This window comes from Ascaphus truei, chromosome 22 (assembly GCF_040206685.1).
Source record: "Ascaphus truei isolate aAscTru1 chromosome 22, aAscTru1.hap1, whole genome shotgun sequence".
NCBI classification, from domain to species: domain Eukaryota; kingdom Metazoa; phylum Chordata; class Amphibia; order Anura; family Ascaphidae; genus Ascaphus; species Ascaphus truei.
In genome coordinates this window covers 10,666,537-10,683,126 of record NC_134504.1, presented here as the reverse complement: position 1 = coordinate 10,683,126, position 16,590 = coordinate 10,666,537, and the positions used below count along the sequence as shown (strand labels likewise).

The following is a 16,590-nucleotide window of genomic DNA, read 5'->3' as shown; positions in this document are numbered from 1 at the left end:
TCTAAGGCTACGGTCCCGCTCCCTCAGTCAGCGCGCCCGCACTGCATGCAGGCAGCGCGCTGAGAGGCACAGGCAGCGCTGAGAGGCACAGGCAGCGCGCTGAGAGGCACAGGCAGCGCGCTGAGAGGCACAGACCGCTATCTGCGGTCTGTAGGGAGAAGGAGTGGGAGGGGGATCATGGTTTGAGCGGAGGGACCCGCTACTCCCCCCCCCCCCCCCTCCCTCCACGGGCTCGGTCTCCCGGGCTGCAGGAGGGAGCTGCTGCGGGCTGCTGGAAGGTAAGCAGCTCCCGCTCCCTCCCCCTTCCCCCACAAATACCCTCCTCACACACGCTGACACTGAGACACACACACACACACCACCCCCCCTACCTTGTGTAGGAAGCTGTCTGACAGCTCCCGCCCCCCGCCGCTGATAGGCTCATCAGCGCACCACGTGACGCGTCACCGCTCGGGATCACAATTTTCTTGCATCCCCCGGCGGCTGACGCGTCACAGCGCGTTGTGAGCCGTGCAGCGAGGGGGGACTGGGGCCGGCTCAAGAAGGCTACCCCTGCTGGTGAGGAACGCTTCCGCGCGCAGCGGCGCCAAAGCCTAAGGAAGAGAAAAACACGGATCTTCATTTATTTATTTCTTAACTGCAAAATATTTTGTGTTTTAGCTGATTATCTGCGGCCTTGGGAAGATTGATGTGAGCGACTGGAAGTCGAACACCCGCTTAAAACACTGCACGCCCGAGAGCAACATTGTGAAGTGGTTCTGGAAGGCGGTGGAGTCTTTTGATGAAGAGCGGCGGGCGCGCCTGCTGCAGTTTGTGACCGGGTCGTCCAGGGTTCCTCTCCAGGGGTTTAAAGCCTTACAAGGTAGGGGGGCGGCGAAGAGGTGGGCCAACGCGTTAACACGGGGGTTCTCAACCAGTCCTAGGGGACCCCCCCCCCCCCAACAGATCAGGTTTTAAGGATAGTCCTGCTTCAGCACAGGTGGCTCGGTCTTTGATTTAGCCACCCGTGCTGAAGCGGGGACGGATTGAGCCACCCGTGCGGAAGCTGGGACGGATTGAGCCACCCGTGCTGAAGCTGGGGCGGATTGAGCCACCCGTGCTGAAGCTGAGAAGGATTGAGCCACCCGTGCTGAAGCTGGGATATCCTTAAAACCTGACCTATTGGGACTAGTTGAGAACCCCGGGGTTAACGAATACATCTGCGCCGGACGCTGCTCCGTTCCCAGCGGAGTCTTTGCATCACTCTTCTGTTGGCTCTGAAACACTTCAGGCCATGTCTGCACAACGGTGCTATCCCATAAGACCCCACAAGGTGTCCTTTGCAAACCCCCCCTCCCCCCCCACTGATAAATTGTATGGAAAGAGGATGTTAAAAATAGGGACAGGACCCGGCGCCCGACAAACAGAACTGCATTAAAATGGGCTCGGATATTCATTTATCCAAGGGCCGCTGCTCTGTAAGATAACTGAGACGGCTGGGACTTCTATTTGGAAGACTTTTAACCTTTTTAATTAAGCCCCGTGCACTAAAAGGGGATACCTTTCTATTATCTTTTAAAAGTCTCCCCCCCCCCCCCAGCCCCCCTACATTACTGCTCCTTGCTAAGTGGGGGAGGGGGAGCTGCCTCGGAAATTCCACGTTGTCTGGGATAGAACAGCATGGCGGCCGAGCCACTAATTCCAGTTTGACCTCACTGCTTGGGAGGGCAACGGTCCATTACCGGGGAAAGGCGCGAACAGCCGGGAGTTCTGGGAGGTGACACGGCGACGGGGGCAGAACATTTAACCCCTGCGCTGCCGGCGGGCGCCTGCAGCACACGGCTTTGTGGGTTTACAGCTCCGCGTAGACAGACTGTGGGAAGAGGTTCCCAGGCCCGCTGGGTCCTTGCTAAGAATATCTCTGCATTACTCACACGACCAGCGCCGATGGCATTTCCTGTTAGCTTTGGCAGGACAGGCTGCATTAAATGCCTCGCTCCTGTTGCTGTACTCACAGCCGGCCCGGGGCCTGGGAGACAGGGGCCGTCCGCAGGGGGCACAGACGCGTGTGGAGATGACGTGGGCAAACCCGTATAGGAATAAAGATGCCTGTATTTTAACCTTTGAGCTGCAGAGCGTTGCGTGGCGGGCGCGTCTCACCGCAGATGTGTAAAGGGGCCACGGCATGTGGTAGGGTATAGATAAAAAGAGCAGCTCGCTGCCATGTAACACTGACTGTTTCACGCGTGTTTAAGAAGTGCGTGTGTAACGGCCCTGTCCCTCTCCCAGCCCGACTTGTAGCTTATGATTATTAAAGGATTAATAGTTTCTTGTTGATCACTATAAAGCACAAACAGGTGGCAAAACTATTTCTCTACAATATGTGTGTAACACACACACACCCCACACACACACACCCCACACACACCCCACCCCACCCCCACACACACACACACACCCCACACACACACACACACACACACACACACACACCACACCACACACCGCCCACACACACACACACCCCACACACACACACCCCACCCCCCCCACACACTCACACACACACACACACACACACCCCACACACACACACACACACCACACCACACACCCCCCACACACACACCACACCACACACACACTTTTCTGTTGCCGATGCATTATTTGCTTTGCTGTTTGCAGGTGCAGCTGGTCCCCGGCTATTCACCATCCACCAGATTGATGCCAGCACCAATAACTTGCCCAAGGCTCACACCTGGTAAGGTTTACGGCGGCATCTAAAGTGAATTCCATAGTGACTTTGGTCTCGGACACGGGGAACCAATTTCAGTTAAATAAGCAGGACACGCTGCTTTGTGAATACTTTAGTGGTCGGCGACGCTCTTATTTCTGTCGGATTACTAGATTATATTTTTCAGATGGGATGGGAACATTCTGACTTCCCCCCCCCCCCAAGAAAGTGCCTTTTTTTATTTAGGATTTGTAAAGCAGAGACGGCAACTATTAAGTACAGTGTTACGGGCTAGAGTAATGGAAGTTCACGTGGCAGGAGTGGCAAACTCCAGTTCCCAAGGGGTCACCAACAGATCCTGGCCTGGTGGTCCATGAGGACTGGAGTTGGCCACCCCAGGAGTATGGGCTACTCAGTATTAATGAGATGTATGGAGATTACAGTAAAGTAATGGAACCGGTTTGTAAGGAAACATTGGAGATGGGGCTTGTTTCTTTAAACCGGTTTTGCAGCCAGCTTGGGCCTGGGATGTGCTCGAACCGTTTCCGTTCTTTAAAATTGAAATCTTTCAAAGCGGCCGGCCTGGTTTATGATAAAAGACAAAGTTTAGGATTGAGGATGTGACCTAAACAAACTGTACTTTCAGCTTCAACCGCGTGGACATTCCAGCTTATGAAAACTACGACAAGCTTTACGACAAGCTACTAACGGCCATCGAGGAGACCTGTGGCTTTTTGGTGGAATGACCAGCCCACCCGCCCATCACACAGAGAATGAGTTCCTGCAAGTCGGATAGAGGCTTGAAACATCATCAAAGGGTTTCCCATTTCATCCATACTACAGGACACTGTGATCCAGGAGCGAAACGGACGTTTTGGGAATCCCATATATATATATATTTTTTGTTCTTCAAGGATAAAGTCGTTCTGCGCTCTCCGCTTACGACTCTCTCAGCTGCTATTTAATACGGATATCTTGAACATTACAGAGAGTGCTGACTTCTTATCTAGGACGCAACAGGAAAGCGGCGTTCTACATAATAAAGACTACTACTATTTTTATAAGAAAAGGGGGTTTATCCCATTACAGGATCCTGCGGAAGAAGCAACTTCCAGTCATCGGTACAAGTTCGACATATAATGCTGAACGGATGCCATCTTTCCTTTTATTACAGGGGTGGGCAACAGCCGGTCCTCGAGGGCCGCTAACAGGTCAGGTTTTCCGGATATCCCTGCTTCAGCACAGGCGATTGAGCCACCTGTGCCGAAGCAAGGACTGATTAAGCCAGCTGTCCTGAAGCTAGGACTGTTTAAGCCACCTGTGCGGAAGCAGGGATATCCTTAAAACCTGACCTGTTGGTGGCCCTGGGACTGGAGTTGCCCACCCCTGATTCATTACATCAAAGCTAAGTTTTATCTCACTCTTCCATGGGGGGTTTTTTTTGCCTCTGTTTTGTTACAGACTTCGTCAAATCTAATACGTACACCACTTTTTTGTTTTTAATAAGCATGAACTTAAATAGAATAATTTAACACCTCCGGTGCGTCTTTGTGTTTCAGCTGTCCTTATTTTTGTTGTATAACTTGTTTGTGTTATAATTTAAGCAGACTGGGCTAAAAACAAAATGTTTGTTCTACCAAAAAAAAGAAAAACTGTGTTCGTAACATTTTTATAACGTCTACAACCTGTTCGGTTTAAATGTCAGATGGCTGATTCGACATTTTAAAATGTTTTCCTTTTTTCACATCTTCAATTCCGTGTTGCAACAAACGCCATATTTTGCTATTGACGCATTTTTTTTTCCCCCCCGTATGGTTATTCAGACAACCTAGAGATATTTTAAAAACAAAGGGTGTGCGTTGTGTGTGAACGCTTCTCCGTTTTCTTACCTTCCGGTCTGTCGGTCTCATCCTAACTGTATATAGAATTAAAAGGGAATTTTCTGTGAAAATTCTGTACATAGCTGTATAGCGGTTTTGTTTTGCTTTGAGTTTATTTGCCCTTAGGTGCTAGGTCAGTGACAACATCAGCAAATAGCGTGTATTGAAATAGTTATGCCCTTCATTGCAGGGGTTACAGGCCCCTCGGTCAGCGAAGGGGTTAATATTTGGGGGGTTTCCATAGCAGCTTGCTACACCTTGGTACCGATGTTTTTAATGGAGTTACGCCCACCCCATTTATTTTTTACTGGGTTAGAACCAGTGACTCCGTGAGCCTATGAAGCTCCAGTGGTCGCCAAATCTCAGGCCAATAAGAAGCTGCAACGTCATCGGTTGTGGCGTCCTATTGGACGGCCATTGAAATCCCCTTTTAAAAAGCTGCGAGCGTCGCTCTGCAAAGCATTGAGGGCTAGCGAATCCCCTGTCAGGTGTTGCGCTCATTACCCATCCCGCATTTACTGTAAAACTGGTTCGCCTGTGAGGTCTTCAGGGGGAAGAGCAGAACCACGCTCCCAACTTGCCTCTTGTCATGACGAAGTCCCGTTGCCGTTATCTGCAGGGAACGTGTTCTGCAGAATATGCTTCTCTTGGTTGTATCCCACTTGGTTTCCAGTTGCCCTTTCTTACGGTGGTCTTGACTTATTCTACGCAGAAAATGACTCGGCCACCCAGACCGACTCCAATTCTCTCTGGCCTACAGCCGCTCCTGATCCTAAAAACGGATGCCTGAAATCAGTGGTACTGGAACCCCAGAAGTGCAGTCGGTCCCCATATAAAAAAAAGCCTAAATGAACTAGATATCTCAGGGGTGGGCAACTCCCGTCCTCAAGGGCCACCAACAGGCCAGGTTTTCAGGATATCCCTGCTTCAGCACAGGTGGTGGCGCAGTCTTGGACTGCACCACCTGTGCTGAAGCAGGAATATCCTTAAAACCTGACCTCTTGGTGGCCCTTGAGGACTGGAGTTGCCCACCCCTGAGATATATCCTCACAGGACCCCTGTCCTGCAAGAGGGAATGGTTATCAGCTCTTCCCGTGGCGAAAGGATACAAGTCTGTGTTCAATTATTTACACCTACAATGGTGCCCGTTTCCCCCCCCCCCCCCCCCCCCTCCCCACCGTACTACATCAGCCCAGGAACAGTATATACTGTATGTTTGTCATCTAGCGGTTTGCAGTCAAATTTCCAACCTCAAATTTGCCGAAACTCCAACACGCCTGGCATTTTCAACCCGGAAGAATTGTCGGAGACTTCCCGTGGCACACAGCGCCCACGTAAAGTGCAATGTGTGAGTGCAGAAGGGTTAAAAGAAACACCCCAGTTTGGTTATACTTGGGCACTGATGTCAGGTAACCCGGGGGAAAAAACCTCACGCAAAATACAAGACCTTACTAAACAATCGGCAAGCAGAGTGGAAATGAATCTGTGTCCTCTGACCGATCTCTGCTTCTGTTTCTCCGGCGATGTCTCGGTTTCCAGCTTCTCGATCCACAGAAAATGCATTTATTTTGCATACTGAAGAAATTCAAAGAATCTGCATTGTACATTTTAGTTATTATTTTTTTTAACCCTACAATCCAATGATTCTCACCCTCTGGAAGGCGGACACCACCTGCGTTTTTGTATTTTTTTTGTGTGTTTCACACTCGCTCGTCCCCGCTGTTTTCATTGCGCAAGTTTAATTTTTGCTGCGACTGGCGACTTGATTTCCGTTCCCTACACATTCTCACGGCACATTTGTTTTAATAGTGTGTGTGTGTGTGTGTGTGTGACTTCCAAGTAACGCATGGGCTGCATTGTGGTCTGGCCCCCGGCAGCCCAGGGGTTAACGAGCGGCTGTAACAGAATATGCAGAAATAATGATCTGTCTTGTTTTTTTTTTTTAATGCATCGTCTGTTTGTTGCAAAAACCTATTCAGGAGATTTGTTACTTGAGACATTTGGGGTTAATACTATCTGGTTGGTAACCGAACTTCTGAGTGCCTATTAAGGGATAAGCATCTTGCCGGCCGCTATGGTTTGGGTGCTGTTGTCCCCACAAAATAATAAAACCTGGGTGTAATATTTTGACTTTGCACTGTGACAGAGGCTCAGAACACCATTGCTTAGCCCTTTGGCAAATGCCACCGTTTTTCAGCTCTCGGGATCCCCTGGTTCACAAGATACTTCCCAATGAAGTCATCGGGTTTAAATGTCCTTCGGGAAACAAAACGGCCAATAGGAAGCTGCAACATAATCGGTATCGGCATCCTATTGGACGGCCCTTTAAATCCCCTTTAACAGCCAGGAAGTAACACCTGTCCCTTTGCCAGTCAGTATCTCCAGAACTAGAGGATTCTTTGGGGCTGAAAACAGTGCGGTTCTGATCTGGAGGACCCTCTTCTTTACCATCATGTGAAAAACAAAACGGAGGTTAGGTGCGATGGATCGCAATGGTTGAAAATAAAAATGGCGTTCTAATAAAATCATGTTTTTTTTTTATTATTATTCCCCGTCACTGACCTGGCTAACACCAGCATGTGTTATTGAACATAATGTACTTCTGTAATATGATGGAATATTGCTTCAATTTATAGCTGACTGATTAATTAAAAAAACAACAAAAAAAAAACCTTGTATTTTCCAAGCCTCTGGCGTGTTGCTAATTATAACTGCGTCTGAACCTCATTCATCCAAAACTGTACTGTCCAAAAAAGTAGAGGACATTTAATGGTGTGTGTTGAGAGGGCAAAAGGTTTAGGATATCAAACAATTTTTCCATTGCTATCGGCCTTTGTGTTAGCGGTTTCACCTGATCAGACCAGGGGAAAGCTTTTGAACATTTTAACTGTTTTGCTGTGATTTATCCCAATATTTGGGGGGGGGGGGGGGGGGGGGGGGGGAAAGGGACAAAAATGGTTCATAGAAAAATCACATCCTGCATTACAAATGTGTCCTGGGATGGCCATTCTGCATGCAAGTCCTAGATTGCAGTAGGATTTAACGCATTGAACTTGCATCCATGTGCTGTGTGTGTATGAAAATGTACACACACACACACACACACACACACACACACACACACACACACACACACACACACACACACACACACACACACACACACACACACACACACACACACACACACACACACACACACACACACACACACACACACACACACACCACACTTTACATGAACAATCTATAAAAAAAACACTCTGCAGTGAAATTTAGAAAATGCATATAAGAATATAAAGAAGTACATTTACAGAGAAAAACACATTAATCTCAGTTGCATACGTATTAAACGCCCGGTAGAGCTTACAATAGAAGTGTCCTCCCACCAATTGGCATGCAATGTTAGTTAAATTCTACATTTTGATCTCAAGTCTAATAACAGTCATTTAGTTGCATCTTTTGATCAAAAAATAAAATGATTAAGCCTGCTCACCCCATCGAGGTAAACTCGATGTCAGCAGCTGTCTCCACTAAAAGCATATTACTACTTATCAATAAGTTTATCATCATTTTCATAATGCTTGTATTCGGGTTTGCAGGATATCCTGGCTTCAGCACAGGTAGCTCAGCTGATGACTTAGCCACCTGTGCTAAAGCCGTGATATCCTACAAACCTGACCTGTTGGTGGCCCTTGAGGACTGGAGTTGGCCAGTCCTGGCATAGATCATTGCCTCATTATGAGCTTTACCGATGACTCTTGTTTTGAAACCTTTGGTATAATATACCATGTATATTTACCCCTGCGGGTGTTGAACAATGAACTCTTGCTGTGACCGTGCTGTCATGTAATGGCGTTTAGTCATTTTAAAGGGGCAATCCCTCATAAAACCAAAGTGAACTAATTCCAGTGACCTGTTTAAAGGGGCAGGAGTCAGATTTCCTCTGTCCGTTTTGTGGGATGTGTGTGATCAGCGAGCGCTTGTGCAGAGTTCCCCCTCCCCACATCTATATTGGCTCCCTAATAAGGACAGGGTGTGAAGTGGAAAAAACACTGCAATGACAAACACTTCAGAAATTCCACTGGCTGAACGTGGGCTTGCACCTTTCATGGGTCAGTCCCAACTTAAACAAGTCAGCTTAAGCCAGTGTCGTGTAATAGGTTCCACATATCTGATGGACACCTGCCCACCTTCCTGCTCCCTCCCCTTTAAATCCTGGGGAAGCTCAGGGGAAATTGGATGGGTCCTGGCAGGAAACAAACGAAAAATGTGGGTAAGAAACGGTTTTCAAACAGGGTCTTTTCTTGTGAAATTGTGTTTTTCTCCTCATTTCAACAATGTGTATTTATATTAAATAAAATGTTCAACAAATCTTATTTTAAACTTTCCTGTACTACAGATAATCACACGGTCAGCATACATGACACAGGGTCATCCCTTAAGGTTGGAGGAAAGGAGATTTCACCAGCAACAAAGGAAAGGGTTCTTTACAGTAAGGGCAGTTACAGTGTGGGATTCATTACCCATGGAGACTGATGGCAGATACAATAGATTTGTTCAAAAAAAGGTTGGACATCTTTTTAGATGGGAAAGGTATACAGGGATATACCAAATAAGTAAACATGGGAAGAATGTTGATTCAGGGAGTAATCTGATTGCCAATTCTTGGAGTCAGGAAGGAATTTATTTTTCCCCTTATGAGATACATCATCTAATGATATCACTGGTGCTTTTGTTTTGCCTTCCTCTGGATCAATATACTGTAAGTACAGATATAGGATAAAGTATCTGTCGTCTAAATTTAGCAGAGGTTTAATTAGTTCACCATGTCTTTTCAACCTCATCTATTACTGTATGCAACTTTTAATTTTAAATCTTATTTCCGCTACCCAAAGACTGCAAAGAAAACATCCACAATTTGCATTTGATTTTATTTCCACCACAATCCTCCAATCGCGTAATTATCACAGTGCGTTTCTGTTCTGATTTAAATGTTTGTTACAGTTGCTTTTATTAAGAGTGGATTAATAATAATAGAGTTAAGGAAATAGAACTCCCTCATTTTAATTGCGTCCGTCAAGTATAATTCCTGCAGTAAAAACATATGTACGGGGGGAGAGAGTGTGTTTAGAACGCAGTGGGGTCAAGTATTTAGAAGTTGGGGAGCGTAAAATTTGTATTGCAGTTCAACAAATAAAAATACCACGTGTGAGCAGTCGCGTGTCTCAGACAGGTCTGTAGCCCCCTGCCTTTCCCCATTATCTCTCAACATGCAATGCTGCCACTGCAGCCGGGGATTCTGGGTAATGACATGCAAATGAGCACTCACAGTGCGTCAGTCTTTACTTCCTTGTCCATTTTAACATGGATCCCTCTAAACTCATTCCTGCCGCAGTACACGGCTTTTTCAGCACAACCTGCAGTCCAGAAAGAAAAACACAGGCAGTTCCATTAGGGAAAGAGTAGCGTATTACAAGGGTGCGCAAACCTATCCCCCTGGTGTTCTGACATCACGTGACCTCATTTGATGCCGCGATGCCAGAAGCCACCGGAACCAAGGCAAGGGAAGTTACAGAGTCCTTCGCCGCAACCCCAGCATTTAATTGAAATGCCTTCGGGAAGAGCGCAGGGCTTCTGTAACTGCCCGCAAACCCGCTCCAGAAAATCTCACGCCCCCAGTTTACGCACCCCTGGAGTATTTTTTTATTTTTTTGGGGTATCCTTGATAAAAGGGAACCGTGGGGTGGGAATCAATAAGAAACATCCACGTGTGAGAGCGTGGCTTGTATTTTCAGTTACGACTTGCACAACGATCAGTGGAGGAGGTGCGCAGAGAATACAAGCCGTGCCTATTCTGTTCCGACCTGAATAGATGGGTGCTGGGTATCACTTCTGTACATCTTTATTTCTGTACATGCAGCACAGGGGTCCCTCTCACACACGTAATTTGCCTTGGGGACATACAATGCAGATGGCTCGCTCTGGCAGCCAATAGAAATTGACGGCTTCCTAAGGTTACCACGTGGCTGTGTTTGGTGGTTTGTGTCAAGCGCAAAACTACAGCTATCTTAGAAACCGCGAGTACCGCAGATTACCACCGGGGGAACCCCCTGCTTCAGCCAAGGTTAAAACAAATGTCATTTTGGCGAGGGGTAAAGTTGGTGTAAAGCACCATTACAGAACTCTGAGGGTTTGGGGTATGCGTGGGGGGGGGGGCTGTTTCTGGGACCCCTCGTCCCGATCTGCTCTGTGCTTCCTGCAGAACGAAACGCGTGGATCTTTCACCTGAATCGAACACAGGGGAGGTGACAGTGCCACCGTGTGGCTTATTGTAGTATTACCGGGCACTGGCCCAGATCCATAACACGGTGCAGCAAAATGATTCAATAGCACAGGGGGGGGGGGGCTCAACTCCAGTCATCAAGCGCTGCCTCCCTCAACAGGTCAGGTTTTCAGGATAACCCAGCTTCAGCATAGGTGGCTCAGTCAAAGACTGAGCCTCTGATTGAGCCACCTGTGCTGAAGCAGGGACTGATTGAGCTGCCTGGGGGGGCTTGAGGACTGGAGTTAAGCACCCCTGCAATAGCACAATACCCTGAACTGTTTCTAGCGTTGAGTAGCGCAGAATATCTAGGAACGGAAGCATTTAAAAAGTGGAAGCGCGTCAGGGGTTTTCCCTTTCAGGGGAAATCGAAAGTATATTAACAGATTATAAAATAAGTTACAATTCAAAATAAATATTGAAGAAAAAAAAATAATTTAAAAAGCAGCATGGATTCTGCACATCCGCGCCTCATCCCAAATAAAGCTGGGTCAAGCACGTGGCGGGGATTAATGACGTGGATGAGGGCGATGTCATATAAATAAGTGTCTAACCTCCTGCTAAGTTACTTCATTAAAATCAGCCAAACAGGGAAGGCCGTTGGCCGCCCCTCTGGGTTTTGATCTGTAGGTTGTGGCTACACCTTTTCGTAAGGCACTTTGCAAAACGGATAATCCCAACCCCAAAATAACACCATGTAAATGGCGCGCATCTTGCACTTCTAAATAAATGATGTGAATTCTGGCATCGGACCGCTTGCTGTTGGGGGAAACTGTTTTAAAAACGTAGAGGAAGAGAAAAATGTTACATTACAAAAAAGAAGCGATCTGCGAGTGCAGCAAACATCACGGCGTCGAGAGATCGTGTGCGTCAAACCGAGCGGTTCTCCGCTGTGCGAGAAGACCGTGAACTGTAGAATAAATTAGTGGCCAGTGGTGGCAATCCCAGGCCCCCAAAAAGTAGGAAGGGGGGGGGGGGGAGCAAAAACGCCATTACATAGCAGCTTGCAAAGGCTCAGCGCAGCCTCGTACGGCTGACACCATATGTCCGCTCCGGTTAGCTCCTGGGGACGTGGCTCTTGCCATACTGAAACGAGGCCATTTGAATCCTCCGCTTTAACTGTTCGGCCTCCAGCTCCCGGAAGAACGCGTCCTCGTCCGTCTTGATGATCATTTCTTGGAGGTCCTGGATCTCTCTCTCCATCTTGGCTCTCAACTCTCTCTTCATCTTATGCAGCGCCTGGAACAAGGAACCGCAAAGGACTGTGGTTAAAAATCGCTCGACGTGTCGTGGATCTGCAGCCAGCCGGAAAGCGCTTACTGCATTTTTGGCAGGCCTGGTTCATAGGTTGAGGTATGGTAGCGCTTCACGGCATAGACGCGACATAAATGAGAGATCCGTGGGTGTGAACGCGTCAAGCAAAACGTTAGGAGCTGGCTTCCTATACACGTTGAAACCATTCCGTGGCAGAGGGCCGGCCGTGCGGTGCGGTGAGAGAGGTCGCACTTACCTTTGCTTGCGCCTTCTCCCGGGCCTGGATTTCGTGACGTTCGTCTGTGACCGCTTCCGCCAGCATCGAAAACTAACACAGCCAGGGAGACAAAGCGATCATCCGCGGGGTGAGAACCCCCCATATCCAAGCAGCACATCCCTCCCCCCCCATATCCAAGCAGCAAATCTCTCCCCCCCCCTATATCCAAGCAGCAAATCTCCCCCCCATATCCAAGCAGCACATCCCTCCCCCCCCCTATATCCAAGCAGCAAATCTCCCCCCCCCTATATCCAAGCAGCACATCCCTCCCCCCCCCCATATCCAAGCAGCACATCCCCCCCCCCCATATCCAAGCAGCACATCCCTCTCCCCCCATATCCAAGCAGCAAATTTCTCCCCCCCCCTATATCCAAGCAGCAAATCTCTCTCCCCCCCCTATATCCAAACAGCAAATCCCTCTCCCCCCCCTATATCCAAACAGCAAATCTCTCTCCCCCCATATCCAAGCAGCAAATCTCTCTCCCACCCTCCATATCCAAGCAGCAAATCTCTCTCCCCCCCCTATATCCAAGCAGCAAATCTCTCCCCCCCCCCCTATATCCAAGCAGCAAATCTCTCTTCCCCCCCCATATCCAAGCAGCAAATCTCTCTCCCACCCCCCATATCCAAGCAGCAAATCTCTCCCCCCCCTATATCCAAGCAGCAAATCTCTCTCCCACCCCCATATCCAAGCAGCAAATCTCTCTCCCCCCCCATATCCAAGCAGCAAATCTCTCTCCCCCCCTATATCCAAGCAGAAAATCTCTCTCCCCCCCCCATATCCAAGCAGCAAATCTCGCTCCCCCCCCTATATCCAAGCAGCAAATCTCTCTCCCCCCTATATCCAAGCAGCAAATTTCTCTCCCCCCTATATCCAAGCAGCAAATCTCTTCCCCCCCCCTATATCCAAGCAGCAAATCTCTCTCCCCCCTATATCCAAGCAGCAAATCTCTCTCGCCCCCCTATATCCAAGCAGCAAATCTCTCTCGCCCCCTATATCCAAGCAGCAAATCTCTCCCCCCCTATATCCAAGCAGCAAATCTCTCTCCCCCCCTATATCCAAGCAGCAAATCTCTCCCCCCCCTATATCCAAGCAGCAAATCTCTCTCCTCCCCCTATATCCAAGCAGCAAATCTCTCTCCCCCCCTATATCCAAGCAGCAAATCTCTCCCCCCCCTATATCCAAGCAGCAAATCTCTCTCCCACCCCCCATATCCAAGCAGCAAATCTCTCTCCCCCCCCATATCCAAGCAGCAAATCTCTCTCCCCCCCTATATCCAAGCAGCAAATCTCTCTCCCCCCCCATATCCAAGCAGCAAATCTCGCTCCCCCCCCTATATCCAAGCAGCAAATCTCTCTCCCCCCCCATATCCAAGCAGCAAATCTCGCTCCCCCCCCCCTATATCCAAGCAGCAAATCTCTCTCCCCCACCTATATCCAAGCAGCAAATCTCTCTCCCCCCCCTATATCCAAGCAGCAAATCTCTCTCCCCCCCTATATCCAAGCAGCAAATCTCTTTCCCCCCCCTATATCCAAGCAGCAAATCTCTCTCCCCCCCTATATCCAAGCAGCAAATCTCTCTCGCCCCCTATATCCAAGCAGCAATCTCCCCCCCCTATATCCAAGCAGCAAATCTCTCTCCCTCCCCTATATCCAAGCAGCAAATCTCTCTCCCTCCCCTATATCCAAGCAGCAAATCTCTCTCCCCCCTATATCCAAGCAGCAAATCTCTCCCCCCCCCTATATCCAAGCAGCAAATCTCTTCCCCCCCCTATATCCAAGCAGCAAATCTCTCTCCCTCCCCTATATCCAAGCAGCAAATCTCTCCCCCCCCCTTATATCCAAGCAGCAAATCTCTCCCCCCCCTATATCCAAGCAGCAAATCTCTCTCCCCACCCCCCATATCCAAGCAGCAAATCTCTCTCCCCCCCCATATCCAAGCAGCAAATCTCTCTCCCCCCTATATCCAAGCAGAAAATCTCTCTCCCACCCCCCATATCCAAGCAGCAAATCTCTCTCCCCCCCCATATCCAAGCAGCAAATCTCTCTCCCCCCCTATATCCAAGCAGAAAATCTCTCTCCCCCCCCATATCCAAGCAGCAAATCTCGCTCCCCCCCCCTATATCCAAGCAGCAAATCTCTCTCCCCCACCTATATCCAAGCAGCAAATCTCTCTCCCCCCCTATATCCAAGCAGCAAATTTCTCTCCCCCCTATATCCAAGCAGCAAATCTCTTAACCCCCCCTATATCCAAGCAGCAAATCTCTCTCCCCCCCTATAATCCAAGCAGCAAATCTCTCTCGCCCCCCTATATCCAAGCAGCAAATCTCTCTCGCCCCCTATATCCAAGCAGCAAATCTCTCCCCCCCTATATCCAAGCAGCAAATCTCTCTCCCCCCCTATATCCAAGCAGCAAATCTCTCCCCCCCTATATCCAAGCAGCAAATCTCTCTCCTCCCCCCTATATCCAAGCAGCAAATCTCTCTCCCCCCCTATATCCAAGCAGCAAATCTCTCCCCCCCCTATATCCAAGCAGCAAATCTCTCTCCCACCCCCCATATCCAAGCAGCAAATCTCTCTCCCCCCCCATATCCAAGCAGCAAATCTCTCTCCCCCCCTATATCCAAGCAGCAAATCTCTCTCCCCCCCCATATCCAAGCAGCAAATCTCGCTCCCCCCCCTATATCCAAGCAGCAAATCTCTCTCCCCCACCTATAACCAAGCAGCAAATCTCTCTCCCCCCCTATATCCAAGCAGCAAATCTCTCTCCCCCCCTATATCCAAGCAGCAAATCTCTTTCCCCCCCCTATATCCACAGCAGCAAATCTCTCTCCCCCCTATATCCAAGCAGCAAATCTCTCTCGCCCCCCTATATCCAAGCAGCAAATCTCTCTCGCCCCCTATATCCAAGCAGCAAATCTCCCCCCCCCTATATCCAAGCAGCAAATCTCTCTCACCCTCCTATATCCAAGCAGCAAATCTCTTTCCCCCCCTATATCCAAGCAGCAAATCTCTCCCCCCCCTATATCCAAGCAGCAAATCTCTCTCCTCCCCCTATATCCAAGCAGCAAATCTCTCTCCCCCCCTATATCCAAGCAGCAAATCTCTCTCCCCCCCTATATCCAAGCAGCAAATCTCTCTCCCCCCCTATATCCAAAGCAGCAAATCTCTCTCCCCCCCTTATCCAATCCAAGCAGCAAATCTCTCTCCCTCCCCTATATCCAAGCAGCAAATCTCTCTCCCTCCCCTATATCAAGCAGCAAATCTCTCTCCCTCCCCTATATCCAAGCAGCAAATCTCTCTCCCCCCTATATCCAAGCAGCAAATCTCTCCCCCTCCTATATCCAAGCAGCAAATCTCTTCCCCCCCTATATCCAAGCAGCAAATCTCTCCTCCCCCCCCCCCCATATATCCAAGCAGCAAATCTCTCCCCCCCCCTATATCCAGCAGCAATCTCTCCCCCCCTATATCCAAGCAGCAAATCTCTCTCCCCCCCTATATCCAAGCAGCAAATCTCTCTCCCCACCTATATCCAAGCAGCAAATCTCTCTCCCCCCCTATATCCAAGCAGCAAATCTCTCCCCCCCTATATCCAAGCAGCAAATCTCTCTCCCCCCCCCTATATCCAAGCAGCAAATCTCTCTCCCCCCTATATCCAAGCAGCAAATCTCCTCCCCCCCCTATATCCAAGCAGCAAATCTCTCTCCCTCCCCTATATCCAAGCAGCAAATCTCCTCCCCCCCCCTTATATCCAAGCAGCAAATCTCTCTCCCCCCCCATATATCCAAGCAGCAAATCTCTCTCCCCCCTATATCCAGGCAGCAAATCTCTCTCCCCCCCTATATCCAAGCAGCAAATCTCTCTCCCCCCCTATATCCAAGCAGCAAATCTCTCTCCCCCTATATCCAAGCAGCAAATCTCTCCCCCCCCCCTATATCCAAGCAGCAAATCTCTCTCCCCCCCCTATATCCAAGCAGCAAATCTCTCTCGCCCCCCTATATCCAAGCAGCAAATCTCTCTCCCTCCCCTATATCCAAGCAGCGAAATCTCTCCCCCCCCTTATATCCAAGCAGCAAATCTCTCTCCCCCCCCCCCATATATCCAAGCAGCAAATCTCTCTCCCCCCCTATATCCAGGCAGC

General features: G+C 49.1%; 2 protein-coding genes across 2 annotated transcripts in view; one reads left to right on the top strand and one right to left on the bottom strand.

Annotated features, from left to right (window-relative positions):
• Positions 1-7,118, top strand: part of SMURF2 (SMAD specific E3 ubiquitin protein ligase 2) — a 47,627-nt gene extending 40,509 nt beyond the window's left edge. The window contains 3 exon segments of the mRNA XM_075579704.1: positions 661-862; positions 2,665-2,740; positions 3,360-7,118. Of these exon segments, the coding sequence (XP_075435819.1) occupies positions 661-862; positions 2,665-2,740; positions 3,360-3,459 (378 nt within the window). The 3' untranslated portion in view covers positions 3,460-7,118.
• A 2,392-nt stretch (positions 7,119-9,510) lies between these two features.
• The window catches only part of CEP95 (centrosomal protein 95), a 29,837-nt gene continuing 22,757 nt past the window's right edge, over positions 9,511-16,590 (bottom strand). Inside the window, exons 14-15 of the mRNA XM_075579703.1 lie at positions 12,429-12,500; positions 9,511-12,157 (exon numbers count right to left, since the gene is read on the bottom strand). Of these exons, the coding sequence (XP_075435818.1) occupies positions 11,975-12,157; positions 12,429-12,500 (255 nt within the window). The 3' untranslated portion in view covers positions 9,511-11,974. The remainder of the gene's footprint in view (positions 12,158-12,428; positions 12,501-16,590) is intronic.